The sequence below is a fragment of the Muntiacus reevesi genome, chromosome 14, assembly GCF_963930625.1.
Source record: "Muntiacus reevesi chromosome 14, mMunRee1.1, whole genome shotgun sequence".
Lineage (NCBI taxonomy): Eukaryota > Metazoa > Chordata > Mammalia > Artiodactyla > Cervidae > Muntiacus > Muntiacus reevesi.
The window spans coordinates 45,823,668-45,851,528 of record NC_089262.1 but is presented as its reverse complement, the minus strand read 5'-3'; the positions used below and the strand labels follow the sequence as shown (position 1 = coordinate 45,851,528).

At 40.3% G+C, this 27,861-nt stretch overlaps 2 protein-coding genes across 2 annotated transcripts in view; one reads left to right on the top strand and one right to left on the bottom strand.

Annotated features, from left to right (window-relative positions):
* Positions 1–12,308: 12,308 nt before the first annotated feature.
* ANKRD55 (ankyrin repeat domain 55) overlaps positions 12,309–27,861 on the top strand; it is a 104,287-nt gene continuing 88,734 nt past the window's right edge. The window contains exon 1 of the mRNA XM_065905600.1: positions 12,309–12,366. Coding sequence (XP_065761672.1) covers positions 12,309–12,366 — 58 coding nt within the window. The remainder of the gene's footprint in view (positions 12,367–27,861) is intronic.
* On the bottom strand, positions 20,435–25,038 carry LOC136146721 (protein VCF2-like). Its single transcript, XM_065905758.1, has 3 exons — positions 24,900–25,038; positions 24,754–24,858; positions 20,435–20,529 (listed from the first exon to the last, which is right to left on the bottom strand). The coding sequence occupies exons 1-3, from the start codon at positions 25,036–25,038 to the stop codon at positions 20,435–20,437; spliced, it is 339 nt and encodes a 112-aa protein (XP_065761830.1).

The following is a 27,861-nucleotide window of genomic DNA, read 5'->3' as shown; positions in this document are numbered from 1 at the left end:
CAATCTTTCCAGTTGAGATGGAATCTAAAATTGAAATAAATGCAATTCAGAGAAAGAACCATTTCAAAAATATATATTCTAGATTTCAAAAGACCAAAATTATTCTAATGTGTGAACACCTGTGGTAATTATAGCAATGCCTACCAGCCAGTGCTAGCTTAAATACATCCAACTGGTATAACAAGGTGAGCAACTCCTTTACATTTTTCATCTGGGCAAGGTAAGCTAGCAAACCTGTCTCTTAAAGAGCAAAGGAGCAGCGTTAGTCAATAGGAAAGAGGGATAAAACGAAGAACATTCTTTCTGTCCAGTTATTGGGAGGGTCAATCATTCAGAGATACTTCCCCAGCCTTCTGGTGACCAAGAAAAGCACCCATGCCCTCTGAAATGCCAGGAAGCCACAAAAGAGCCCTCCTAAATCATCCCTGAGCTAAAAGTTTCTTATAAATGGGGATCTCATCTCTGTTTTGGTCACCACTGTGTCTCTAGCATCAAGATCATTGTCTGATAACACAGTTAGTGTTCACTAAGTATTTATCATATAATTGATGAATAAATAAAGTCAATGCTACAGATTAACTTGAGCACGCTAGAAATGCCCAGTACTCACCAAATTCCCATCATGATGTGCATGAGAAAGAAAAGGTTATGATAGTTTGGAAACTAAAAATAAAAGGAAAATAGGACAAAGCCAGAGATGGGGTGTCTGCACTACCCAGGGATGGGACTGTGCTGACTGGATAGGGGAGAGAGAGAAATACTGACTGTGGAGACAGAGGCTTCCATCACCTACTTCACCATTTTGCCAAAAGTTGGGTTTGTCCATTTGGGCACTTAACATTTAGTGTTTAACAAAGCAGTATCTGGTACTGGCTACTGACTGTGTGCGTAGCATTGTTTTGGTGCTGTGAGAAAAGATCTGTCTTTCAATTGCCTTCTGGGAATGTAGGACTTGGTTGAGAGTGTAAAACTAACCTGATTATATCACAAATAAATATCAGTCAGAGAGGTGTCCATATGTAATTTATGACTGAGTGCTAAATGGGGTAAGGTTGAAATTGTCCAAGTCTTTTTCTTGGACAATTTCAACCTTAGCCTATTTGTAATTAGAGAATATTCTCTCTTTGTAATTAGAGTACATTTTGAGTTCTTGATATGATGAGTCCCTGACACATAGTAAGTGTTAAATGCTTGTTTGGAGTAGTAAGACCAAAGCGATATGAGAATTGTCCTAAGGATGACACCCTCATATTTTATATGCAGTATATTTTATAGGGAGAGAGTTCATACTATTGTTTCATTATATGAGAACTGGGTATAGTTGGAAATCTAAAGTGATAGGCATCCTCAATTTTCAAATGTTCTTCCAGGATTTTAGAAAAAATAGAGTTCAGAGTAAAACAGTGGAATTGTTAAGTATATGGGCTTTCTTGTTGTTGTTTACAACCCTATGGGCTGTAGCCCACCAGGCTCCTTCTGTCTGTGGGATTTCCCAGGCAAGAATACTGGATTGGGTTGCCATTTCTTTCTCCAGGAGATCTTCCTGACCCAGGGGTCGAACCTGCATCTCCTGCATTTTCAGGTGGGTTCTTTACCACTGCGCCACCAGGGAAACCCATATGGACTTGCTTATTAATAGAATAGGCCTTAATTAGCTTATGAACAGTATCCACTGATTTTAAAGGAACAGATTTAAAAGTGCTTTATAAAGTCCTTGGCTCCAAGGATAACATCAAGGACTCCTTATCATGTGGTCCACTGTTCTTCTTCTAAACTGTGAAGAAGAGTTCACAGTTCTTGAGCAGCCACTGCTTCTTCATCCCCAACTGTGTTGTTGTTGTAGAAGCATTCAATCAAGGATCAGGTCAGGAAGTTTCAAGGTGAGAAGGAGATGAGGGGCTAGAAGTGGCAAGAAGAAATATATCACCGAGAAAAAACTCTGGTTCCACAGAGACCCTAAGCTAAGGCAGCCTCTGCATGCATGTGTGCATGCTGGGTCACTTCAGTTGTTTCTGACTCTTTACAACCCCATGAACTGCAGCCCGCCAGGCTCCTCTGTCCATGGGATTCTCCAGGCAAGAATACTTGAGTGGGTTGCTGTGCCTTCCTCCAGGGGGTCTTCCCAACTCAGGGATCAAACCCGGGTTCTTTACCACTGAGCCACCAGAGAAGCCCAAGACAACCTATAGATTGATAAAAAAAAGAAAGGTGATGCTTGAAGGGTGGGTGTTTGACTCCTGGGTTACATAATAGTGATGGTAACAATGAAAATGATGATACTGGCTTCTCTGGGCTCTTCAGTCTTCCACAATCTTCAGTATGGCCATGCTCCCTTTCCTACTTCTCTACCCTCTTTCAGATTGTGGCCCATCAGTCCTGCTGACAATAAGAAATATGGCTGAGCCAGTCAGCTAACCAGACTTTCCTAAAGATTCTTCCAAGATCCTGTAAAATAGCATAGGCCAATAGAAATAAAGTGCAGGCCACATGTGTAATATTAGTTTTCCTAGTAAACATATTTGAAACTAAGTAAAAAGAAGCAGGTAAAATTAATTTTATTGATTTATTGTATTTAACCCAATATGTCTAAAATATTATTGTCATAGTATGTAATTAATCACCGACTCAATGAACATGAATTTGAGCAAGTTTTGAGAGATAGGAGGACAGAGGAGCCTGGGGTGCTGCAGTCCAAGGGGTTGCAATGAATCAGATAAGACTTAGCAACTGAACAACAACAACATGTAACTAATATTAAATTTATTAAGGGGACATTTTGTGTTATTTTTTCATAATAAGTCTTCAAAATCCAGTATGCATTTCACACTTAAAGCATGTCTCAATTTGGACTAGCCACATTTTAAATATTCAATAGCCATATATGTTAGCTTGTAGCTACCTTATTGCCCAGTACAGCTCAAGAAGCTCTGAAATGATCACTTATAAGAATTAATTGGGGCATAGGCTTGAATTACCATGATATTGAATGGTTTGCCTTGGAAACGAACAGAGATCATTCTGTCGTTTTTGAGATTGCATCCAAGTACTGCATTTCGGACTCTTTTGTTGACTGTGATGGCTACTCCATTTCTTCTAAGGGATTCCTGCCCACAGTAGTAGATATAATGGTCATCTGAGTTAAATTCACCGATTCCAGTCCATTTTAGTTCACTGATTCCTAAAATGTCAACATTCACTCTTGCCGTCTCCTGTTTGACCACTTCCAATTTGCCTTGATTCATGGACCTAACATTCCAGGTTCCTATGCAATATTGCTCTTTACAGCATCGGACCTTGCTTCTGTCACCAGTCCCATCCACAACTGGGTATTGTTTTTGCTTTGGCTCCATCCCTTCATTCTTTCTGGAGTTATTTCTCCACTGATCTCCAGTAGCATATTGGGCACCTACCGACCTGGGGAGTTCCTCTTTCAGTATCCTATCTTTCTGCCTTTTCATACTGTTCATGGGGTTCTCAAGGCAAGAATACTGAAGTGGTTTGCCACTCCCTTCTCCAGTGGGCCACATTCCGTCAGACCTCTCCACCATGACCCGACCGTCCTGGGTGGCCCCACACGGCATGGCTTAGTTTCAGTGAGTTAGACAAGGCTGTGGTCCATGTGATCAGGTTGGCTAGTTTTCTGTGATTATGGTTTTAGTGTGTCTGCCCTCTGCTGCCCTCTCGCAACACCTACCGTCTTACTTGGGTATCTCTTACCTCAGACGTAAGGTAAGGCTTACCTTACCTTTTCTCCAGCAAAGCGCAGCCGCTGCTCCTTACCTTTCACAGGGGTATCTTCTCAAGGCCGCCCCTCCTGACCTTGAACGTGGAGTAACTCCTCTTGGCCCTCCTGCGCCCACTCAGTAGCCACTCCTTGGACGTGGGGTAGCTCCTCTCAGGCGGGGCCCCTGACCTCTGGGGTGGGGTAGCTCCTCTCTGCCGCTGCCCCTGACCTTGGGCGTCGGGAATCTCCTCTCGGCCGCGCTCCTGCGCTCTTGCAGCCTGGCGCTCATTCAATATCACCGTAATCCAAGCCTATGCCCCAACCAGTAACACTGAAGAAGCTGAAGTTCAACAGTTCTATGAAGACCTACAAGACCTTTTAGAACTAACACCCAAAAAAGATGTCCTTTTCATTAGAGGGGGCTGGAATGCAAAAGTAGGAAGTCAAGAAACACCTGGAGTAACAGGCAAATTTGGCCTTGGAGTACGGAATGAAGCAGGGCAAAAGTTATTGCAGGTGGCAGCAGAGCTTAATCTGTAAAGGGAAATGTTGGGAAATGGTGTGAAACAGCACATGTCAGAATCATTACATCTAAAAGCAAAGCAGCTAGAGCTTATAGACCAGCTCCCAAGAGTCACTGGTTGAGGGCCACTGTGGGTTGGGGAGGGAATCAATAGCTCCCTGGTATTTCTGGCCTAACCCCCAGAGCTGGCAAAGTGGCCTTTCAGCATTCTGGAAAAATGCCCTCAGGCCAGGATGTAGACTCAGGCATTTGAAAGTCCACTGAAGCATGCTGAGAAGTCTGGGGAACGACAGCTCAGGGATATGGATAATGAAGACATAATGAAATGCACAGTAATTATAGATAGTGGCAGTCACAGAAGGGAAAATGAAGACATTTTATTAACTGCTATTGGAGTTGGGCAAGGAGTCAGCTTACATAGAATTTAGAGTTTGGGTAAGGCCTCTCTGAGCTGAGACCTGGATGGTAGGAAGGAGCCATCGAGGTAAGAGTCAAAGGAAGAGAAATTTAAACCAAACTTATGCAAAGTGTGAGCCCCCACTGGTGCTAGCCTGGCTTGTCACCAGTTCAATACAAGATACGCTAAAAAATTGAGAGTTCTTATAAACATAACCATTTAGAAATGGCTGTTAGCAATTAAACATTGCCACATCTCCAAGCTTGTGGTAAGGGGCTTATCTCCATGCTCATGGTGTAGACCATTTTGGGTGCTCTCTCACACTGGTATGGAAAGTCACACACAGTAGGATAGTGTGAATACATGATATTTTAAGGTTACTTTCTTAACTACAATCTAAATGTGTATACAAATCTAAGAAAAATAGGCACTTATTTATTTTTCTTTCTTCTCTGGCAACCATCTGCTTGTTTTCTGTATCTATGAGTCTCTGTTTTATTATGTTTGTTCATTTGTTTTGTTTTTTAGATCCCACGTATAAGTGAAATCAATACAGTATTTGTATACTTCTGTATGACTTATTTAACTTAGCACAGTACCCTCCCAGTCCATCATGCTGTCTCAAATGACAGGAGTTCATTTTTCATGGCTAAGTAATATCTCATTCTGCATCTATATCTTCTTTACCCATCCACCTATTGATCGACACTTGAAAAGTGAAAGTTAAAGTGAAGTCACTCAGTCATGTCTGACTCTTTGTAACCCCGTGAACTGTAGCCTACCAGGCCCCTCCATCCATGGGATTTTCCAGGCAAGAATACTGGAGTGGGTTGTCATTTAGTTCCATATCTTGGCTATGCAATGAACACGGGGTGCATGTATCTTTTCAAATTAGTGAGGTTCTTTCCTTCAGATAAATACTCAAGAGTGAAATTGCTAGATTATATGGCAGTCCATGGGCTAGCAAAGAGTCAGATATGACTAAGTGACTGAACTGAACTGAAGGTAGCTTATTTTTAATTTTCAAGGAATCTCCATACTGTTTTACACAGTGGCTATATCAATTAACCTTCCCCTCAATAGTGCACAAGAGTTTCCTTTCTTACATATACTCACCAACATTTGTTACTTACTGCCGTTTGGGTAATAGTCATTCTGACAGATGTGAGGTGATATCTCATTGTGGTTTTCATTTGCATTTCTCTGATGATTAGTTATATTAAACACCTTCATGTGACAGTTGGCTATCTGTATGTCTTCTTTGGAAAAATGTCTGTTTAGATCCTCTGCCATTTTTAAGTCAAGTTATCTGATTTTTTTTTTTTTTATGTTGAGTTGTATGAGTCCTTCGAATATTTTGGAAATTAATCACTTATATATATTTTTTGCAAATATCCTCTCCCATACAGTGAGATAACCTTTTCCTTTTTTGATAGTTTCCTTCATTGTGCAAAAGATTTTTAGTTTGGATATTCCCATTTGTTTGATTTTGCTTTGGTTTCCTTTGCCTGAAGAGAGAAAGCTAAAATAGTATTACTATGGCCTTTATCAAAGAGAGTACTATCTATGTTTTCTTCACACTTATTTATTTTTAAAACTTGCTATTTTCATTCATTTGAATTTTTACAACTGTGTTTTAAAACATTTTAGGATAACATTATTATTTAAATTACAGAAATGTATTTTATATTGTTTATTCTTTGAGGTTTGTTGAGATATGATTTAGCAATATTCACCCTATTGAAATGTTTATTTCTCTGAGTTTGTCAAGTGAATAGAGAGTGTATAACTATCACCATAATTAAGATAGAGAGTATTTCTATCACTGCAAAAGTCCTTTCTGGTCCCTTTGTCCCTTTTGTCCCTTTCCCTCCCATATGGAAAGCACTCCTCTGATTTCTATTGTCTCTGTATCTTTTACAAGGATCCTTACAAGGGGAAATATGCAGAATGTAGTGTTTTGAATCAGGCTTTTTTCACTCAGTCGAGTGCATTTAAGATTCACTCATTCTTTGCATGTATAAGGATTTAATTCGTTTTCATTACTGAGTAGTATTCCAGGATATGGGTGTACCATAGCTTGTTCATTCACTTACTGGCTGTTGAATGTTTGAGCTGTTTCCAGTTTGAGGTGAAAATAAAGTGCTGTAAACATTCACATATAGGTATTTGTGAAAACATATGTTTTCGTTTTTCTTAAGCAAATGCCAGGGACTTGAATATCTGGGCCATATTTATGTTTACTTTTTAAGAAATAGTCAAACTGTTTTCTAAAATGGCTGGGTTATTTTGCATTCCCATCAGCAATGTGTCACAGTTCTAACATCCTCACCAGCAAACAGTACGTTTTTAGCTTTTCAAAGACATTCCAGTAAGTGTGTAGTAGTATTTCATTGTGGCTTTGATTTAGCCTTTCCTAATGAGCAATAAGGCTGAGCATGTTTTCATATACTTACTTGCCATTTATATATTTTCTTTGGTGACATCTTTGTTCAAATCTTTGTTCTTTTTAAAATTAGGGTTTTTTATTACTAAGTTTTGAGAATTCTTTGTGTATTCTGGATGAAGTAAAGTGAAGTGTTGGTCGTTCAGTCTTGTCTGACTCTTTGCAACCGCGTGGAGTATAGCCTGCCAGGTTCCTCCTTCAGTGGGATTCTCCAGGCAAGAATACTAGAGTGGGTTGCCATTCCATTCTCCAGGGTATCTTCCTGACCCAGGGATTGAACCCAAGTCTCCTGCATTGCAGGCAGGCTCTTTACCCACTGAGACACTAGGGAAGTCCTTATTCTGGACACAAATCCTTTATTAGATGTTTTATAAATATTTTCTTCCTGTCTGTTTTTTCTTGTCATTTTCTCACCTGCATCTCTTAAAGAACAAAAGTTTTTAATTATGGCAAAATTTAATCAGAGTGGCTGCTGTGATTGAAGGAATGATTTTTTTAATTTCTTTTAATTTTAATTAAACTTAAAAAGTCATATGTAGCTAGTGACTACCATATTGGATGGCACAGCATATTAATGACTAAATGTACTTTCAGTGAACAATGTGTACTTTTAAAAAATTATTTTATTATTCCTTGTTTGGATTACATTTATTGATATAACATTATGCCTATTGAATCTAATAATAAAGATTGGGGCTTGCCTTCTATAAATCATTTTTTCTTTCTAAATTATTTTTTATCATATTTTATTAATGTATCAGTTTCATGATGCTTTGAAGATTTAAATACCTGGTTCTTTACCACACCCCTTCATAGGTCACAGCCTTATCGTGGTGAAGCGGCTTGAGGAACTCAATGAAGTTATAAACCATGCTGTGCAGGGCCACCCAAGACAGACGGGTCACAGTGAAGAGTTCTGACCCAAAAAAGTCCCTTGGACTGCAAGGAGATCAAATAGTCCATCCTAAAGGAAATTAACCCTGAATATTCATTGGAAGGACTGATGCTCAAATTGAAGCTCCATTACTTTGGCCACCTAATGTGAAGAGCCAATTCATTTGAAAAGACCCTGATGCTGGGAAAGATTAAAGGCAAAAGAAGAAGGGGACAGCAGAGGATATGATGGTTAGATAGCATCTCTGACTCACTGGGCATGAGTTTGAGCAAACTCTGGAAGATAGTGAAGCGAGCCTGGCGTGCTGCCGTCCATGGGATCGCAGAGTTGGACATGACTTAGCTACTGAACAATAGCAACCTTTACCATAGGTAGTCAGAGAAGCACTGAACTAGAGAGATGTTGTACATGGGCAAAGGCCTGTCTTCCTGGTGAGGGTATTCCTCATTGTTAATTCACCAAGTGGCATGCTGAAGAAGGAAGTGACAAATGGGGTGAAGGAATGAAAGACTATTTTAGAAAATGTGGTCAGAGAAAGCCTCAATGTAACAGTGACATTTGAACTGGGGAAAAAGCATTCCAAGTGAAGGGAAAAAAATAGCAAAGTTTTGGGAGTTTGGGAAAGGGCATGGCATGACCCAGGAACGGAAAGGAGACCAGTGTGGCCGGATGTGAGAACAGGGAGGGTGGTGAGAGATAATCTGGAGAGAGAGCATACAGCCAGATTTTTGCAGTCACCCAGACCTCCTTTCTTCCCTCCTACGTTACAGATAAGAGTTACTGAATCACAGGCACCCGATATCTGTGAAAAGTGTGTGACTATGTCTGAATAATGGCCTTATTCAAAACACACTTGAAAAAAACAACCAAATGTTATCTTACACTTGGCTCTGGTTGTACAGAAAAAATTCTCTCTATGTTTGCAGCCTGCGAAGTGGACTGAGCAATAAGAACTCTCACAGGAAGTTAGGGGGTGGGGTACCCACACCACAGATTAAGACAGGCTCAAAAACTTATATAATTTGCCCAAATCACACAGCTAACAAAAAACAAATTCATGTCCTTTCTACTCCGACACTTTTCTTCAAAATGAGCCCCTAACAGCCCTTTTACAAACATGGAATTGTCTGTATTTTCATTTGGTTTTGATAATGATAGAAATGGGCACAGAAATATCACATTACAGAGACTTGCACCCATTTGGGGAAGCCCTCTTCTGTGTGTTAGTTTCTTGAAGCTGCTGTAACAAATTGGCGCAAACTTGGTGGCTGAGAATATAGAAATTTATTTTCTCACAGGTCTAGAGACCAGAAGTTCAAAATCAAGGTGTCAACAGCACCATACTATCTCTGAAGTCTCTAGGAGGCAATCCGTTCCTGCCTCTTTCAGCTTCTAGTGGCTTCAACTGTACCTTCTTGGCTGTGGCTGCGTCATTGTAATCGCTGGTCATATGAATTCACTATGTTTGTCTCTTCTAAGGACAACTGTTGTTGAATTTAGGGCCCACTCAGATAATCTAGGAGTTCCCAGGTGGTGCTAGTGGTAAAGAACCCACCTGCCAATGCAGGAGATGTAAGACACAAGGGTTCAATCCCAGGGTCAGGAAGATTCCCTGGAGGAAGGCTCAGTAACCCACTCCAGTATTCTTGCCTAAACAATCTCATGGACAGAGGAGGCTGGCAGGATACAATCCATAGGGTCACAAAGAGTTGGACACAACTGAAGTGACTTAGCACACACAGATAATCTAAGATGCATTCACCTTGACCTCCTTAACTTGATTACATAGGCAAAGACCCCCTTTCTCAAATAAGGTCACATTCACAGGTTCTGAAAATTAAGAAGCAGATGCATCTTTGTGGTGGGGGCACTGTTGAATCCACCGCACCCTCCCTGTGCCTCAGCCTGAAAATTCTCCCCAAGCAGCCAGCAAGACTCATCAGACTCAGTTCACTTCTCTTCTCCCAGGGATATCTGGCCTACATTGCCTGCTGCCTGAAAAATATCATTTCAAATATTTTGCTTAGTTTTCTAGTTCTTTGAACTCTAGGGTAAATCCAGTCCCTATTCCTGCAGTGTAGCCAGAAGCAGAAGCTACACCCAAAGTGAAGTTCATCGAGCCTGGAGACCTTTCTTATCTTGCTTCCAGCTGCATCATCAGTGCCTGTCAAAATAACTGGAGTGTAGTAGTCTTTCCATAGCCATTGATGAGTTAATGAACAAATGAATTAAAAAGAAGTTAATCTAAGTCCTTAATCTTTCTAGTGTTTGGGACCAAGTAACCACAACTCCTTTTACCTCAGTCAGTTGGGTAAGTTTAGGCCATCTCTCCTTAGCAGAATATCCGCTAGCTTAAGCCAAAACATCTTTACCAATTCACTCTTCAGTCCCTAAAGTCTGATTTTCACATTTAATGCAAAAAAAAAAAAAAAAAAAAAGACACACAGCACTGGAAAATTTAAGAAATGCATCTATGGAGCACATTTTGGGTAATGATTTATAAGAAGTAGGTTTTGCCTGCTTTTAAAGTAAAATGAACACAGGGCATTTGTAGGGGGAAGGCTGATATGAGGAAAGTGAGTTAGTCATAGTATTGTCACAGGGAACTGAGGCCAGACAGTGTGTTGATGGGGAAAATGTGAGAGGCAAGAGATAAGAAAGAAGCTTGTGTATTGAAAAAGACTGTTGGTTTCTGCTTTTATTTTTATAGTCACACACTAATTAAAAATTTTAAATTATTATCATTATCAACAGCATATATGAGAACATCTTCTATGTGACTGTTGGACTTCTCCAAATATCTGATTGTCTTGAATGTAGAGCTTTGTTTGTTTTGAATTTATTATATCAGGTTTTTAATAACAAATATAAAACAATAGGCTTATTATGATAAGCCTAAAAATACAGAGGTAGAAAAAGAACAAGTTAGAAATCTCCTACTGTAATTGCAATCCCCTGAAAGTGAAATTCACTCAGTCATGACTGACTCTTTGTGACCCTATGGACTATATAGTCCATGGAATTCTCCAGGCCAGAATACTGGAGTGAATAGCTGTTGCCTTCTCCAGGAGATCTTCCCAATCCAGGGATCAAACCCCAAGTCTCCCACATTGCAGGCAGATTCTTTACCAGCTGAGCCACCAGGGAAGCCCAAGAATACTGCAGTGGGTAGCCTATCCCTTCTCCAGGGGATCTTCCTGACCCAGGAATCGAACCAGGGTCTCCTGTATTGCAGGTGAATTCTTTAACAGCTGAACTACCAGGGAAGCCCCTGAGGGAACCAGTATTAATGGTATATCTTCATACACCTTCTTCTGCCCCTATGAACATATATAAACATATTTATATATACAATAGGTGGTTGGTGGTTTAATAAAAATGCAAACAAATGAAATATATAACTTTTTCCATTTGTTAATAGAATCATCCTACCAAATAAACTCATATAGATTTACTTCAGAGTTTTAAATCTAGAGTATGAATTTGCTACCATTTATTCAAGCTGCTCCTCAAATGATACACATTCAGGTGATTTTGAGGCTTTTTTCCCCACCACGTATAATACTAAACACCCTTGCGATTGCACACTGTTTTAATTTTATCGTTATGGATATCTGAGCCCTGAAATGCAACCTTTCAAATGCCACTTCCTTCCCCCATCCTCCCTGTCATTTGGAGAACAGAGCTGAAGGGAGACTAGAGATGAGTGGGGAAAGCCTGTAACGACTCCATACAGCACATGGGCAGCAGCCTCCTGCTACAATATTTACGTGCTGTTCCATTGAGATGGCACTCTGCTCACATGACCCAAATGCAGTTCTCACTCCCCCAAGAACACAGCCGAATCCAGACTGCATTGGCAGCTCTGCACATGCTCTGTTTGGCCCTGTGAATCCTCACTCACCCATTGAGATTTCTTTTGGTTTAAAGCAACACACCAGCTGCTGAATCTCCGTGACCTCCAGTATTTTCCTGGCCCAGATCCAAGGCAGGTGGCCCTCCATGAACACCATTTTTCAGGGTTTGAGCTTTTTTTCTCTCTCTCTTTGTTGGGGGCTGGAGAGTGTATAATAACTTACACACGGGGATAGCTGATGAGTGAGACCATAAGTAAGTCTTTTTCCTGTCAGGTATGAGAGGAATAACATTTACCTATTTTCATTATTTGCCTTGACAACGACCTGCAGCTCTAATGCACACTGAATTCTCAAACAGAGGGCTTGGCAGGGGCTGCTGTATCTGACTGTTGTGTTGACTGTAACGTGTGAGACGGTGTTTTCTCCTCTCTAGAGACCTGGATCCTTTTTGCCATTCTGATGGTAGATGATGAGACAGGCAACCATGGATTTCAGCACTCCATCTGTATTTGATCAACAGAAAGGTAAAAACGCTGCTTTAACTCATCCTTTGGTTCTTTGCATCTTTAGTTCAATGTAGGGATTTGCAGTTTATAGGGAGAGTGTGTGTGTGTGTGTGTGATGTAGAAAGAGGATTTCACATAGGAAGCAAACCTGTTCTAAATGTTCACTTCTCATTTGACAAGCATTTGCAAGGGAAAAACAAGCTGATGGTCTGTTAGTCTTGTTACAGTGCTCCTACACACACATTTTAAAAATTGGGTTTCAAGCGCAAAGCAGTTATTTCAGATAGTACCATCTTTATTCTCATTAGCTTTTTGTTCAGATCTTTAAAAATACACACATTATAGTAAGTAATATAAAAAGAAAAAATCATATATATATTTCAGTCTGCTAACCCAGTATCGCATTGCTACAGTTTTGTAAATATCTCTTGATTCCCTCCAGGAATAGATGTTGCCCAAATTTATCTTGCTGTTGATGCATTATCTCCTCTGAGGTTGTGTAATGACTTATGTTATTATTTGTAGTGAAAGGATATATCTTTCTGATTCCCAATTTCCAACGTGGAGGCAATTTTCAACATGAAAAAAATTACTGTGAAATTGACCTATTCTTATTAAAAAAACATGTATTCAGCCATACAGCCTATGCATGTACATTCTGCATATGAAGTTTGTCTCTCTCTATATATATATAAATACCTATGTGTAATCATGCACCTTCTCTTTGTAAGTACAGGAAATTTCCATTCTTTAAGTGTAATAAATATTTTTAGAAGATTTTTTAAAAATATCTGATACCTAAACCACTTTCAATAACATCGGAGTATTCCTCAGAATGCTAAGATCCTTTGGTTATTTTGTTGTTTTGGCTATACCGTGAAAATGGTGGTCCCTTAAAGACTCATTAAGAAAATTCTTTTCCCCCTTTTCCTGCTCTAGGCCATAGTGTGTTTACTACCTATTCTTCAAGCTACATCTGGTTTCACGGGTGAATTATTTTAGTTTGATGCTTTGTCAAGTTACAGATGTACATTTAGATTTCTGAGCAATTACCTTCTGCATATGTTGTGTGTGTCTTCAGAATGTGCCGATTCACACAGTATTTGGATGTGAGCACTGTAGACAAAGTGATTGTTGCAGCTGTGCCCTCTGCATCCTTTCTCTTTTTTTGTACTACTGATGGCAATCAGCAAGAGTGAAAATACGCTGAAACCCAAAGACCTCAAACTGGCTAAAAAATGACATTATTGAGTTATGTAATCCAAACAGGAACACAATAGGTTTATTTTCATTAAGGCTAATTTGAGGGAGCTAGAACTGAGTATGAAGAACTAGCCCTTCATAATGAATTCATCTATTCCACTGTTGTGGCTCCTAATAAGACTGAGCCCAAAAGACAGTTAAAATATTAATTTATAATATTTATTTTCTTACAGCGCCTTTCATGTGAGCAACTCACAACTATTTCTCCACCGTAGGCCTGATTCCCCACCTTTGTAAGTTAACTCTTTCCCTGTGACTTCCACCTTTATTTCTCAATCATTTCTCTCCAGAGGTGGTGTGGTACGGTGGAAATAGCACGGGCAGAATAGGTTGGAATTGTAGAACAACTACTTCCTACTGTGTGACCTTAGCAAGTTACCTGGCCTCTCTGGGCCTTAATTGCCTCAACAGTAAAATTGAAGAAATGATGCTTACCTAGCAAGATTGTTGCAATAGGCTAAAATAATGTATAAAAAGCATCTGTCACTTTGCCTGATGTGCATTAGGAAAAAATTGAAGTCACTCATTCATGTCTGACTCTTTGAAACTGCCCCCCCAAAAAAAGAAAAGAAAAAAAAAAGAAACCCCATGGACTGTAGCCCGCCAGTCTCCTCCATCCATGGGATTTTCCAGGCAAGAGTACTGGAATGGGTTGCCATTCCCTTCTCCAGGTGATATGCATTAAGTACTTTCAAGTTGTGGCTGGTTTTTTATTATTATTAATATTATAATTAATATTTATAATTATTAAACCCTGAACTGTGAGTTCCCCAGATATGAAAGAGTATTCTCCTCTCTATCTCTGGCTCAAATTTAGCAGTCTTCAGGACAAATGAGGATTTAGTTAAGACCAGTTGACTAGATTACATTAATTTCTATTTTTTTTTTTTTAGAACTCCAGGGTACCATTTAGAGCAACTCACAGAATAACAGTTAACTGAATGATAGCTGAATAGTTCTGTTATCATGTTAATCCTTCCACCTTCTTAAAAACATGAAAGGTCATAACAGATTTAGACCATTGCATAGATTCTAAATATTATGTTGTAGGGCAAAACCATGGTGAAATGATTTTCTCTTGAAAAGTTGAGTGTGGTTGGTGCTTTAGTAGAGGATTTTCCTGGAATTCCTGATATCTGGGGAATCAAAACCCTAGAGGCCACTGGCTTTACATGCAGATGTCTACAAAAGACATTACATCTGGAAAGATCTTAGAAGTCGTGTAAGACTGCTGCGACAGTGCCTTTATGGAACTGGCATTTATGTATAACTTTGTGTCCTATTTTATTTTACCTTCAAAAGAAAAACATATCAAAAACCAAGGAAATCCATGGTTTTTCCACAAGTGATCGACATTTCACTGCTTGTTTGAATTACATATGGAAACTCATTGACAGTGTGGGTTGTTCCTGGGGTTGGCTTGCCTTTTTATTTTGTTTTTATTTTTTATTTTGAGACATTGCATCTTCTACCAGCTGTTAACCATCAATGGGGCAAGGAGCTGGGGAGGAAATATTGCATTGTTGTTTGTAAGCTTTTTTATTATTTTTATTATGATTATTAAAGACCTGACTTTCTTTTCTCTTCACTACAAAATTACAGATCTATCTAAATGAAATGTAACATTGAAAAAAAAACAACTTAGTCACATATAAAAATCACCTAGCCAGTTTTTGAAAATGCTTATGCCTGGATCCCATCATTGGATATTCCAATTTAATTGGTGAGGGACATGGCCTGACAAAGCTCCCCAGGAAGTTCTAATGTACAACAAATATGAAGAAGCACTCTTTCCATCTATCCTCCTAACTTCTCAGATGGGAAAGTGAAGCACAGAGAGATTAAAATGTATGCCCACTTGTGAGAATATCACACAGCTTATTAGTAATAGGGGACTTCCCCGGTGGCTCAGTGGTAAAGATTCCGCCCTCAGTGTTGGAGACGCAGGAGACAAGGATTCAATTCCTGGGTCAGGAAGATCCCCCAGAGGAGAAAATGGCAACCCACTCCAGTATTCTTGCCTGGAGAGTCCCATGGACAGAGGAGCCTTGCAGACGACAGTCTATAGTGTTGCAAAGAGTTGTCTAAGTGAGTGAGTGAGTGATAGTCGCTCAGTCATGTCCAACTCTTTGCGACCCCATGGACTGTCGCCCTCCAGGCTCCCTTGTCCATGGAATTCTCCAGGCAAGGATACAGGAGTGGGTTTCCATTTGCTTCTCCAGGACACGACTGAGCACCTGAACAGTTAGTAACAGAGGGGACTGAGACCCAGCTGTTTGCTATCTAGACAACAGACTAAGAAATTTCTTCTCCTGGGCAATCTCTGGTCTTAATAGCTACTTTGAGGTGGGGGTTGGGCCCAGGTAGCTTTGGCCTATGGTTGCCCAGAGAATGGTCAGCGATGAGCACTTGGAAAATACTAATGCATAATGATCTTTGGGCTTTCCAGTTGGCTCTGTGGTAAGCACCTGACCACCAATGCAGGGGATTTAAGAGACGCAGGTTGGATCCCTGACGGGGAAAGATCCCCTGGAGAAGGAAATGGCAACCTACTTCAGTATTCCTGCCTGGAGAATCCCGTGGACAAAGGAGCCTGGCAGGTTACAGTCCACAGGGTCACAGAGAGTTGGACATGACTGGAGCGATTTAGCATGCACACATGCACAATGACCTTCAGAGCTCAGATCAAAATCAGGTAGATTTGGAGTCCTTCCAACTGCATTTTTCTATTTTTCTCATTAGTAGAGGGAAATAAGACAACGCTATGTCAGGGTCTTGGGGACAGATGGACATTTGCTCTAGTCCAGTCTTAGTCCTCATCCCAGCTGCGTGAACTGGGACGCACTGATGAATTCTGGCCTGTAAAATGTGGGTAGGTTCTACCTTCACAGGGTGACTGGGAGGCTCAAAGACTGTGTTATCTGTCTGACCAGGGGGATTCAGGCCACCTCTCTGGCTTTCTCTATGAGGCTGTGAGGAGGAAGCCTGGGTCTTCACAGCTCTCCACTCTGGCTTTGTGCCTCTTGCTCTCACCATAGCAACATCTCTCTGGTCCCACGTGCTCCTGGCTGTCTTCCCTCTCAGAGCCCACACGCAGGGAAGGACCTGTAGTAAAATCATTTACTACAGAACACAGAGGCTCCTACTAAAGCTGAGACTTCAGTTATATAACCGAAGACGTTTGCGTGAGGAGGCACCCAGGGCTCCGAGGGAAAATAGAACTGAGAAGGGTGCTCCCAAGGGCCTCACCCAGCCCAGCCCAGCCCTTCCTGGCTCTCTGAGAAATGTCTGAGCGCTGTGTTCACAGGGATCTGTCAGGGCAGTGGCCACCCTCACAGGTTTCTCTCTGGTAGGGTTGCTGAGAGGAGGCGCTCAGCCCTCCAGCCCAGATCAGTGCAGAGCGTCCACGTTCTAGGGCTGCTGTAACAAATTTCCACAAACTGGGTGGCTCCACACAACTGACATGTAATCTCTCCCAGTCCTGGAGGCCAGAAGAATGAAATCAAGATGTCAGCAGGCGGTGTGCTCCTTCTGGAGGCTCCAGGGAAGAATCCTTCCGTGCCCCTTCCAGCTTCTAACCGTTTGTGGCTTCATCACTGCAGTCGGCCTCTGGTCTTCACGTGGCCTTTTCCTCTGTGTGTGCATCTCAGAGCTCTCTCTGCCTGGCTCTTATAACAGCACTTGTGATTGCACTTAGGGCCCACCCAGATATGCCAGGATAAACATCTACTCTCAAGATCCTGAACTCAGGCTTTCAACATGTGAGGTCATATCCCCTGTTTTGCCTTCTAAGGTATTATTCACAGGTCCCAGGGACTGAGACATGGAGGTACCTTTAGGGCCACCAAATAGCCTGATTTATGGCATGAAAAGAGGCCAGATTTCAAGTTCCTTCTCAGATGTATGCAGCCTCCTCACTGGGTTTTTGGTAAAATCCATTCCTATTTAAGCTAGAAGGAAGTTTGGCATTTGGGAGATGGGGTGGAAAGAGTATGAGATAAAATGGCAAAATTGAGATCCAAACCTAAACCTGCATGACTTCAAAACCCATCTTCTTTCTACTGCAGTACTCTTCCTTGGTCAACCATATATTTTAATGAAGAAATAAGACATTAGCAAAAATTAAAATTAATGAAGCCTATGTTTTTAGAATCAAGCTATTATCCCATTGTATTGTGGAATTTGATGCTCCCACGTACAGATGTCTGCTTTTAATTTCCAACTTTTCATCCAAAATGAGAACTCTAAACAAAATGAACTTAGAGTGTCTAGATAATGCAATTTGCTGGAAAAACAAAGGTTAAAATTCTGCTGTGACAATCAGATTCCTCCAAAGGAAGAATAAGCAGATTTTCCCATGGACTTGGGGAGGGAGTAGAGAAAAGGCAGTCAGAGGAGATTGGAGAGAGGGGACAATTTGGGCTTAGCACAGACCTTGAAGGAGATGAAACCGGGAACACAGAGGTAAATTTTGTGATTAGATTTTCAGATTGATGATCCAGACAAAGGAAGATTTGATGGCAAGTGACCATTCCAGAGTTTTAAAAGGAGATTATCTGTCACCTTTGAAAAAATACTCAACCTTCTCCCTCTCTTGGTCAAGAAAGAGGAGCCTAGGGAAGAAGAGATGGAAGAAGAATCCTTTTTCCAATCTTCTTGCCCATTCAAGACCTAACCCAGGCAAACACATTAACAGGAGGCCTGCCCCTCTCGCTCCTCTGCCTCCTTTGTGCAGTCTCTCTGCAGCACACAGGAACCTCTTTTCCACCCACCAACTCCTGGCAACTGATGTGACATACCAGTCCACTCCTGGCTCCTCTGCTGGACCTAGCTAGAGGGAGAGTGAAAGTCGCTCAGTTGTGTCCGACTGTTTGCGACCCCGTGGACTATACAGTCCATGGAATTCTCCAGGCCAGAATACTGGAGTGGGTAGCTGTTCCCTTCTCCAGAGGACTTCCCAACCCAGGGATAAAAACCAAGTCTCCCACAATGCAGGCAGATTCTTTACCAGCTGAGCCACCAAGGAAGCCCAGCTAGAGGGAAGCCCCTGACTGATCTTATCCAAACAATTACTATTCACAGCCTTAGAGAGCCAGGGAACCGAAAGTGACTCAGTGGGTGAGGGGAGTGGTGTCATGGTCGGCATTGTCTACCGCAGGACAGTCGCAATGTCCTCCAGGTTAGGGCCTCTGGCCTGAGTATGCATCGCGAGAAGGAGAATCTGGGACTGGTATGCAGAGTGAATGGAGGCCCACCTGGTGAGCCAGATCTCCTGAATCAACCCTGATATTGTGTCCCACAGCTTGGCTAGATCAGCTTCAGAAGGCAAACCCTCAACTTAGCCCCTTGTCTGGAAGTCAGCTGGGTCAACACACCGAGCTTTTCCTACTGTTCATTAACATTCATTATGTTATTCATAATGTTTATTCATCTCGGTTCATTAACCTCACATGTCCTTAGTTACAGCTGTGTTGAGCAACTGATATCCGTGGATTTTCCCATTGAGGTAACCATTTGGATGCAAGGATGTTTTAAAGGAGACTGAAGGAAAAACCACCAAAGTTGTAACTAGTTTTATTACAAAACTATAGAATAATGAACATCTCACTCATCCCCAAATATGGGATAAGGTGAGAAGGTAAGGGTCTAGATACACTGAGACCCAAGGTTGGTGTAAAAAATGGGTGTGGGCTTGATACTGTCTTACACAAAGACCACATCCAACCATATTTATCAGCCTAATATATCCCTGGAAGAGGACATGGCAACCCACTCCAGTATCCTTGCCTGGAGAATCTCCATGGACAGAGGAGCCTGGAGGGCTACAGCCCTTGGGGTCTCAAAGTGTCAGACACGACTGAGCGACTAAGCACACACAAGTTCGTGTGCTTAGTAAGGGCCCTCAAGTTTGTTTTCTCTATGGAAAACTTTAAATATCAGTTGCTTGTTGATGAGGCCACTTTTATTTTATTGGGTTCTTTGGGGGAGGAAATGAAGAGACAATGTTCCAGTCTACATGGAAAATATTTCCATTTCTAAAAATAGCCTCAGAATTTTAAAATATACACATGCAATATTTAATAACATTCTGATGCTTTTCTAACCTTTCGTTTGAAAACAATTTCAAACTTAAGCATTGTAAGAATAGTATAAAGAAAAGTGTATATCTTTTAACCAGATTCACCTAATATTAACATTTTACCCCATTTACTTTATTGTTAGCTCTTTCTCTGTCTCTACATCTCTCAGTCTTGGTGTCTCTCTCTCTCTGCCTCCTTCTCTATATGTATGTATGTATATGAGAATTTGTGTGTATACATGAGTGTATGCTCTTTTGTCTCATCTGCCTGCATTCCAATTTTGTCTATTGATCCAATAGTGTCTTTTACAGCATGCGCCCCTCCCAGCCCCAACCCAGTGCCGGATTCAGTCTAGAATACTGCTATAGACTTTGTCTCTTATGACATTGACATTTTTGACTTACAGTCTCTCTCTTTTTTTTTTAATACCAAGTTCCTTCTTGTGGGTTTGTCAACACTTCCTCACAACTAGATTAGATTATGCATCTGCAGACAGAACACCATATAGATGATGTAGTCATCTCAGGTTATCACAATATTATTTAAATTCTTTTAGAAGGTAAGTTGAGGTTACCAGTGTTGCACTATTAGATATCAACTGGTTCTTATGGAGTTCTTTAAATACTCAGGTTTCTTTCTATATGTAAAGCTAGTGTCACCTTCTTCAAAATATTCCAGTAATAGAAAAAAGAATTCAGTATACAAAGTGTTGTATTCTCTTAACTAGCACAGGGCTCTGTTCTTCAGAGGTTCTCTTGGCCCCAGCCTGTTCCCAACTTCTCAACTGCCAGTATGGACCGTAGCAATTCATCTTCCATGTGGGGATGGAGAATAGCTTCTATAGGGAAACAGAAATCAGGACAAGAATATTAACCGGTAGCAATAATCAGAAGGAGAACAATAACTCTGGCTTGTTAAGCAGCTCCCATTTATTCATCCACTATGTGAAACTCTCATGCCTATCATCTTGCTTGATCCTCAACACAGCCCTTGAGAGAGATTCAATTTCTAGTCCACCTGAGATTGCATGACTTATCCAAGGCCACACAGGACAAAGATAAAGCTGCAATTTTAACTCTGGTTTCTGATCCTCAAGCCCTCTTCACACTCCTATTCACCACGAAGTTATACTCTCTGCATTCTTATAACACACCCCATCAACCCCTTCATGACTCTTAGTACAAAGGAAAATAAAGGTGATGGTGGCTAAATTTGCTCAAGTTTTGCCAGGGCTGGGCTTTCATTTAAAATGAGCTCTGCACAGTGGGTTCAGTTTAGGTACAGGTTGACCTCCTCCATGGTAAGGGTGGATCCATGGCAATCTGCCCTTAGAGCAAAGAAAGACACCAGCCTCCTAGGAGGAGGAGGAGGCTTACAGGGGAGGATTACCAGGAATATGAGCTGTGGAACTGATGTGATAAGAATTGGGAATTTGCAAGGTCAGGGCTTGGCTTGCACCACAGAAATGTTTGAAGTCAGATTCTTTATCATTTTCCTACTCAACATGTTTATTCTGTGCAAAAACAGGTTAACATTTCTCCAAGACATAGCTCAGTAAACCCTGATCCTATAATCAAGGTCACAGACAGCAGTTGATAAAGAGGAAAAATAATTATTTTAACCTTGACATCTTAAGCTTTGATCCTGGGTGACCCTGAGATCATTTCTCTGTTCTCTAATTCACAACAGTAAATCAGAACACAATCTGGTGTTTGTTTTTAAAAAACAACTCCCCAAACAACTTTGGGGAACAAAGAGCCTTATTTTTTAAGAACCGTGAGATGTATATCTGAAATTCATCTGAATTGATATATTTATCCTTCTTACTTAGTGCTATTCAAAAAAGATGTCCTGGAGTTTCAGCAGCAAGTCAGCTGACTCAGCATGACCACTATCGAGAGGCCTAGAGGTGGGCTTAGAGGTGTCCACTTTCAGGTGGTCACTGCCAAAACCAGTTGAAGAATAGATCCTGGAAGTGTTTTGTCTTAGAATAGTGGTCACTTGTAGAACTGAAGGAATCTCAGTGAATGTATAATTCTGTGTGAAACCGTAAACCGAAGGGTTAGCTATGGAGCAGCATAGTGAACTGTAATGGCCACTGGGGTCAAACCAAACAGTTCAAATCCCAGTGCTGCCACTCTTGTTACCGACCCTTTCCTGTCAGGCTCCAGCAAGGGTCCTTCTGACCAATGCCATTGGAGCCAACAGAACGAGACTAACTTTAGTTCAGAAGTAAAGGAGAATTTTATTCTTTGACCAAAGAATGGAGGGGTGCAAGCTCAGGCTCTAGAGCAACAGTCCTAACATTTTTGGCACCAGGGACCCATGTCACAGAAGACAGTTTTTCCACCCACCAGAGACAGGGCACAGTTTGGGGATGATTCAAGTGCATTACATTTATTGTGCACTTATTTCTGTCATCATTAATCAGCTCCACCTCAGATCATCAGGCATTAGATTCCAGAGGTTGGGGACCCCCGCTCTGGAGGACACGTTCTCCCCACAGGCCACGGGCAGGGCTGCTTTATAGGGATCTCAGCAGCGGGGAGGGACGGAGCTCTCAGAGGGGAGCCATACAGCTGCATGGCTCAGCTCCAGATCTCAGTGCCAGGAGCAGTGTCTCGGCACAGGGCCCACTGCTACCATCTTGAATTGAGCTGTTGTGCTCAAGGACACGAGGAGGAACTCTGGTCTGAAGTGCCAAGTACCAGTGTGAAGCCTCTGTGCGAGGCCCAGTGTGATCAAGTGAAAACAGACCAAGCACAAAGGAAAAATAAAAAGCTAGACTCTATCACCCAAATTCTATTTTTCTGTGAATTGGTAATGGGCATGGCTGCTGCTGCTGCTTACTGCATGACCTAGCGACTTAACATCTCTATACCTCACTTTGCTACTTGTAGATTAAGATAGTGCTACCACAAAGGACTGTTTATAGAGCCTGAATTAATGAGTATCTGCAATGCTCCTGCAACCACTGCTGCCCATAGTAATCACTCAGCAACTGCTAGAAGTGGTTTTAGGGTTGTTATAAAGATGGTTATAACAATCTTCAGAGCATGGTTATAAAGATTTAATGGTATAGTACATACAAAGTACTTGGAACCATGCCTGGTTCAGAGTAATCACTTAGCAAATGCTAGTGATTATTATAAATGATCTACCTAAGTTCACATGGATAACCGGTCTTCCCTGGTCAAGAGAACATCCATCTGTCAAGTAATCTTCCCCTCTATAATGAATTCATAGCATAGCACTCATTTTTAAAAATTATTTTTTAATTTTTATACAATTTTAAAGGTTAATTTCCATGGTGGCTCAGACAGTAAACAATCTGCCTGCAATGCAGGAGACCTACGTTCAAACCCTGAGTCAAGAAGATCCGCTGGAGAAGGGAATGGCTACCCACTCCAATCTTCTTGCCTGGAGAATTCCATGAACAGAGGAGCCTGATGGGCTGAAGTCCGTGAGGTCACAAAGAGTCGGACGTGACTGAGCAACTAACACAAAATTATTGCAAAATACTGGCAATATTCTCCATATTATATAATACATCCTTGAGCCTATCATATATATAATAGTTTGTACCTCCTACTCCCCTATCTCTCCTCCCTCACACTGGTAACCACGAGTTTGCTCTCTGTATCTATGAGTCTGCTTCTTTTTCACTATATTCACTAGTTTGTTGTGTCTTTTAAATCCCACATATAAATGATATCATACAGTATTTGTCTTTCTCTGTCTTATTTCATTTAGCCTAATGCCCTCCAAGTCCATCCATGTTGCTACAAATGGCAAAATTTCATTCCTTCTTGTGGCTGAGTAGTATTCCATTGAATATATACACCACATCTTTTTATCCATTCATCTGTTGATGGACACTTAGGTTGCTTTCAGGTCTTCGCAATTGTAAATAAAGCTGCTATGAATATTTCAGTACATGTATCTTTTTGAATTAGTGTTTTTGTTATATTTGAATATAAACTCAGGAGTGGGATTCCTGGATCATATGGCTCTGTTTTTAGATTTTTGAAAAATCTCTGTATTGTTTTCCACAGTGGCTGTACCAATTTACATTCCCTCAAACAGTGTAGGAGGGTTCTCTTTTCTCTACATCCTTGACAACATTTGTTACTTGTGTGTTTTTTGATGATAGCCATTCTGATGGGTGTGAGGTGATACCTCATTGTGGTTTTGGTTTGGATTTCTCTGATGATTAATGATACTGAGTATCTTTTCTTTTATGAGTGTATTTGTGCAATTGCTTTTATAAACAAATTTTAGTCTGGAATAAGGAGCACCTAGTTCATTATGTTGGAGATTGTCCTCACTGCGATAGGCTGTTGAAGTGTGCCTCCCTTAAGATCTGGTTGATGTGGGAGTAATGACCTTGGCATAATGCATACATCTCATATAAGGACTGAGGGGTACTCATGTTGGGTTCAACAATGATCTGGTTGTTTTATTTTGTTTTGTTTTCCATTTATTTTTATTAGTTGGAGGCGAATTACTTTACAATATTGTAGTGGGTTTTGTCATACATTGACATGAATCAGCCATGGATTTACATGTATTCCCCATCCCGATCCCCCCTCCCACCTCCCTCTCCACCTGATTCCTCTGGGTCTTCCCAGTGCACCAGGCCCGAGCACTTGTCTCATGCATCCAGCCTGGGCTGATGATCTGTTTCACCCTAGATAATATACATGTTTTGATGCTGTTCTCTCGAAATATCCCACCCTCGCCTTCTCCCACAGAGTCCAATAGTCTGTTCTGTACATCTGTGTCTCTTTTTCTGTTTTGCATATAGGGTTATCGTTACCATCTTTCTAAATTCCATATATATGTGTTAGTGTACTGTATTGGTCTTTATCTTTCTGGCTTACTTTACTCTATATGATGGGCTCCAGTTTCATCCATCTTATTAGAACTGATTCAAATGAATTCTTTTTAATGGCTGAGTAATATTCCATGGTGTATATGTACCACAGCTTCCTTATCCATTCGCCTGCTGATGGGCATCTAGGTTGCTTCCATGTCCTGGCTATTATAAACAGTGCTGCACGTGTCTCTTTCAGAATGATCTGGTTTAAGCTGTTTTCTGGACCAATTATTCTGTCTGGGGAATTAATACTGCTGCTCCTATTATTGTCACTGCTTGAAGATGCACACACTTTGGTTCCTCTTAGTTGGCCTTCCTTTTGTTTTTCATTGCATCTTGAGACTCCTGGAAGATAGAGTTTCTCTTAGTCCTTTTGGACAGGAGAGAATGGTGATTATCTTCTTTATTATCATTCCTTCTTCTTTTCTGCTTATTGTCCAATGAATATGTTCCTAATTCCAATAGCATGTTGGTAATTGGGCCCCTGTGTTCATATTTAGGATCAGAGAATGCATTAGTACTAACTGAAGTGGCCCTGGCAACATTGGTTGAAGAAGCAAAGTAGGATGATGGTGAGGACCAGAGATGAACCAGAACAAGCCAAAGTGGCTCTGAAAAATCATCCTGGCATGGCTGACTTCCTTTAATCCTGGCCCAGAATTATAAAAACCTTCAGCATCTTTTCATGTACCCATTGGTCATCTGCATTTCTTCTTTGGAAAAATGTCTATTCAGTTCTTCAGCCCATTTTTTTAAACCAGTTTTTTTTTATGTTGAATTGTATGAACTGTTGTACATGTTTATACATGCTGGGTACTAATCCCTCATCAGTCATGTCATTTTCAAATATTTTCTCCCATTCAGTAGGTTGTCTTCACTTTGTTGATGGTTTCCTTTGCTGTGCAAAAGCTTTTAAACTTAATTAGGTCCCATTTGTTTAATTTTTGCTCTTATTTCCTTTACTTTACGAGACAGACCCAAAAAATTATTGCTATGATTTATGCAAAGAGTGTTCTGCCTATATTTTCTGCTAGAAATTTCATAGTATCCTGTCTTACATTTAGATCTTTAATTCACTTTGAAGGTTTTTTTATTTGTTTGTTTTTTGTATATGGTGTTAGAGAAAGTTCCAATTTCATTATTTTACACGTATCTGTTCAGTTTTCCCAGCACCACTTATTGAAAAGACTGTCTTTTCTCCAATGTATATTCTTTCCTCCTTTGTCATGGATTAACTGACTGAAAGTGCGTGGGTTTATTTCTGGGCTTTCTGTTCTATTCCGTTGGTCTAAGAGTCTATTTTTGATAGCACCCCTTTTTACTTGGAAATTGGAAAAGGCAGAATTTGCCTAGCAGGAAAACCACATCAGAAGGAAAATAATTCACCAGGAAAGCTCACAGGTCTTCGAGTACTTCTACTTTCCCTTTCCTCTTTTTCTGGGGTTCTGTCTTCTCAGTCTAAGACTTGCCTTTTAGACATAACTCATCCCATTGCTTACAAGCCAGTCTATGTGTGAGCTTCTACTTTCCATGCTGGTGACAGGCAGGTTTCTAGACTTTCTATGTTGTTCTAAGGACTGATCTAGTCTTAAAGCATAATCTTATTTTTTAAACTATTACAGTTTCATAACATTTTATTACTTGATAAAGGAATCCTCCCTCAATACTTTTTTTCAAAAATTTTTGTTGTTTTTTTTTTCACAATTTGGTCTGGGGGGGGTCCTCTTTTTGTTTGTTTCTTCTTTTGGTATAATAATACATTCACATAATTTCAAGGTAAAAAACAATATATGAAAAATCTCCCCTCACACCATCCAGATGCCCTACTGGACACAAAACATTGTAAGCAGTTCCTTATGCATTCTGACAGAGAGATTCTGTGCATAGGTAAGCAAATACTTAAGTATATTCTTTTTTTTCCCTTCTTTAAAACACACGTTATCCATTTGTTTTCACAAATGAAAGTTAATATCATTTTTCTGCACCTGCCCCCTGCAAAGAACTGTTGAAACTTTTATTGAAATAACATCAAACTTAAAAATGAATCTGTGTAAAAATTAAAATTGGTTATGCTATTTAGATCTCCTGTCTGGAAATATGGCATGTATCTTCATGAATCCAACTCTTTTCTTAGTTCTGTAGTTTTCCTTAGTTAGATTCTGAATATTTATTAATGGGTATTTTATATTTTCATTTTATTGAGTTATTTTCAATGAAAGGAGTTAGTTTCCTCATATTTAATATAGAAGAACTATTTAGTTTCTTATTTATTTTTAAATCTGGCTAACATTAATTCTAAACATGATGAAACCAGATTGACTGGTTTCAAACCCTGCTCTGACATTTAATAGTGGTACAACTTTGGAGAAATTATTAAATTTCTCTCTGCTTCAGTTCCCTCATCTGTTAACAGGGGTAAAGATACTACCTACACCATAAAATTGTTGAAACAAATAATAACTTAATTCAAAGGAAGCTATTAGGTGAGTGCACGGAACATGAGTCATCTTTAAAAGCTAGCCTTGATTAAATTCTGATAATTTTGTTCTTTCATTATGACTGTCATCTCATTTCTTTTTGTTTCATATATTACTGAGTTTTCCCGGTGGCTCAGTGGTAAAGAATCCACCTGCCAAATCCAGAGTTCGATCCCTGGAGAAGGAAATGGCAACCACTCCAGTATTTTTGCCTGGGAAGTCTCATGGACAGGGGAGCTTGGCAACCTATTGTCCATGGGGTCACAAAAGAGAAACACAACTGAGAAACTAAACAACAACATTACTGCATTAGATAAAACTTGTCTTCTTTCTTTCTCTATTGTTTCACTATTAGGTGTGATGTTTGTAATTGGTTAGAAATAGATGTAGTCAATTATATTGAGAATGAAATCTTTCATTCCTAGTTGTTAAGCAGTTTTAAAGAAGAGATTAAATTTTATTAAATGACTTTCTATTCTTTATTTATGTAATCCTGTATTTCCCCTTTGTTCTACTGTGATGTATCTTATTAATAGGCACTGGAAAAATTAAAACATCTATATTCTAGAATAAACTCTGTCCAGTCATGGTGTATTATTCTTTCAACATCCAACTGACTCTAATCTGACAGAATTTAATTTAAACCCTAGAATTCAGAGTTTACAAATTGGATCCACATAGGAGCCTGTATGCATGTGTCTTGACCAGTGTATGTTAGCCTTAGAAAATAAATTAGAAAAATTTTGCTGTCTTTCTGAGCTTCAGTATGAAAGTTATTTGTTCCTTGGTCACTTGACATTTATCTTAATGTTTT

Coding starts and splice junctions, on each gene's coding strand:
- LOC136146721 (XM_065905758.1), bottom strand. CDS start 25,038: ATGCTATTGGAATTAGGAACATATTCATTGGACAATAAGCAGAAAAGA. Junction 24,859..24,899: donor CCAGGAGTCTCAAGATGCAA/TGAAAAACAAAA, acceptor GAACCAAAGTGT/GTGCATCTTCAAGCAGTGAC. Junction 20,530..24,753: donor GATCATTCTGAAAGAGACAC/GTGCAGCACTGT, acceptor GTTTCCCTATAG/AAGCTATTCTCCATCCCCAC.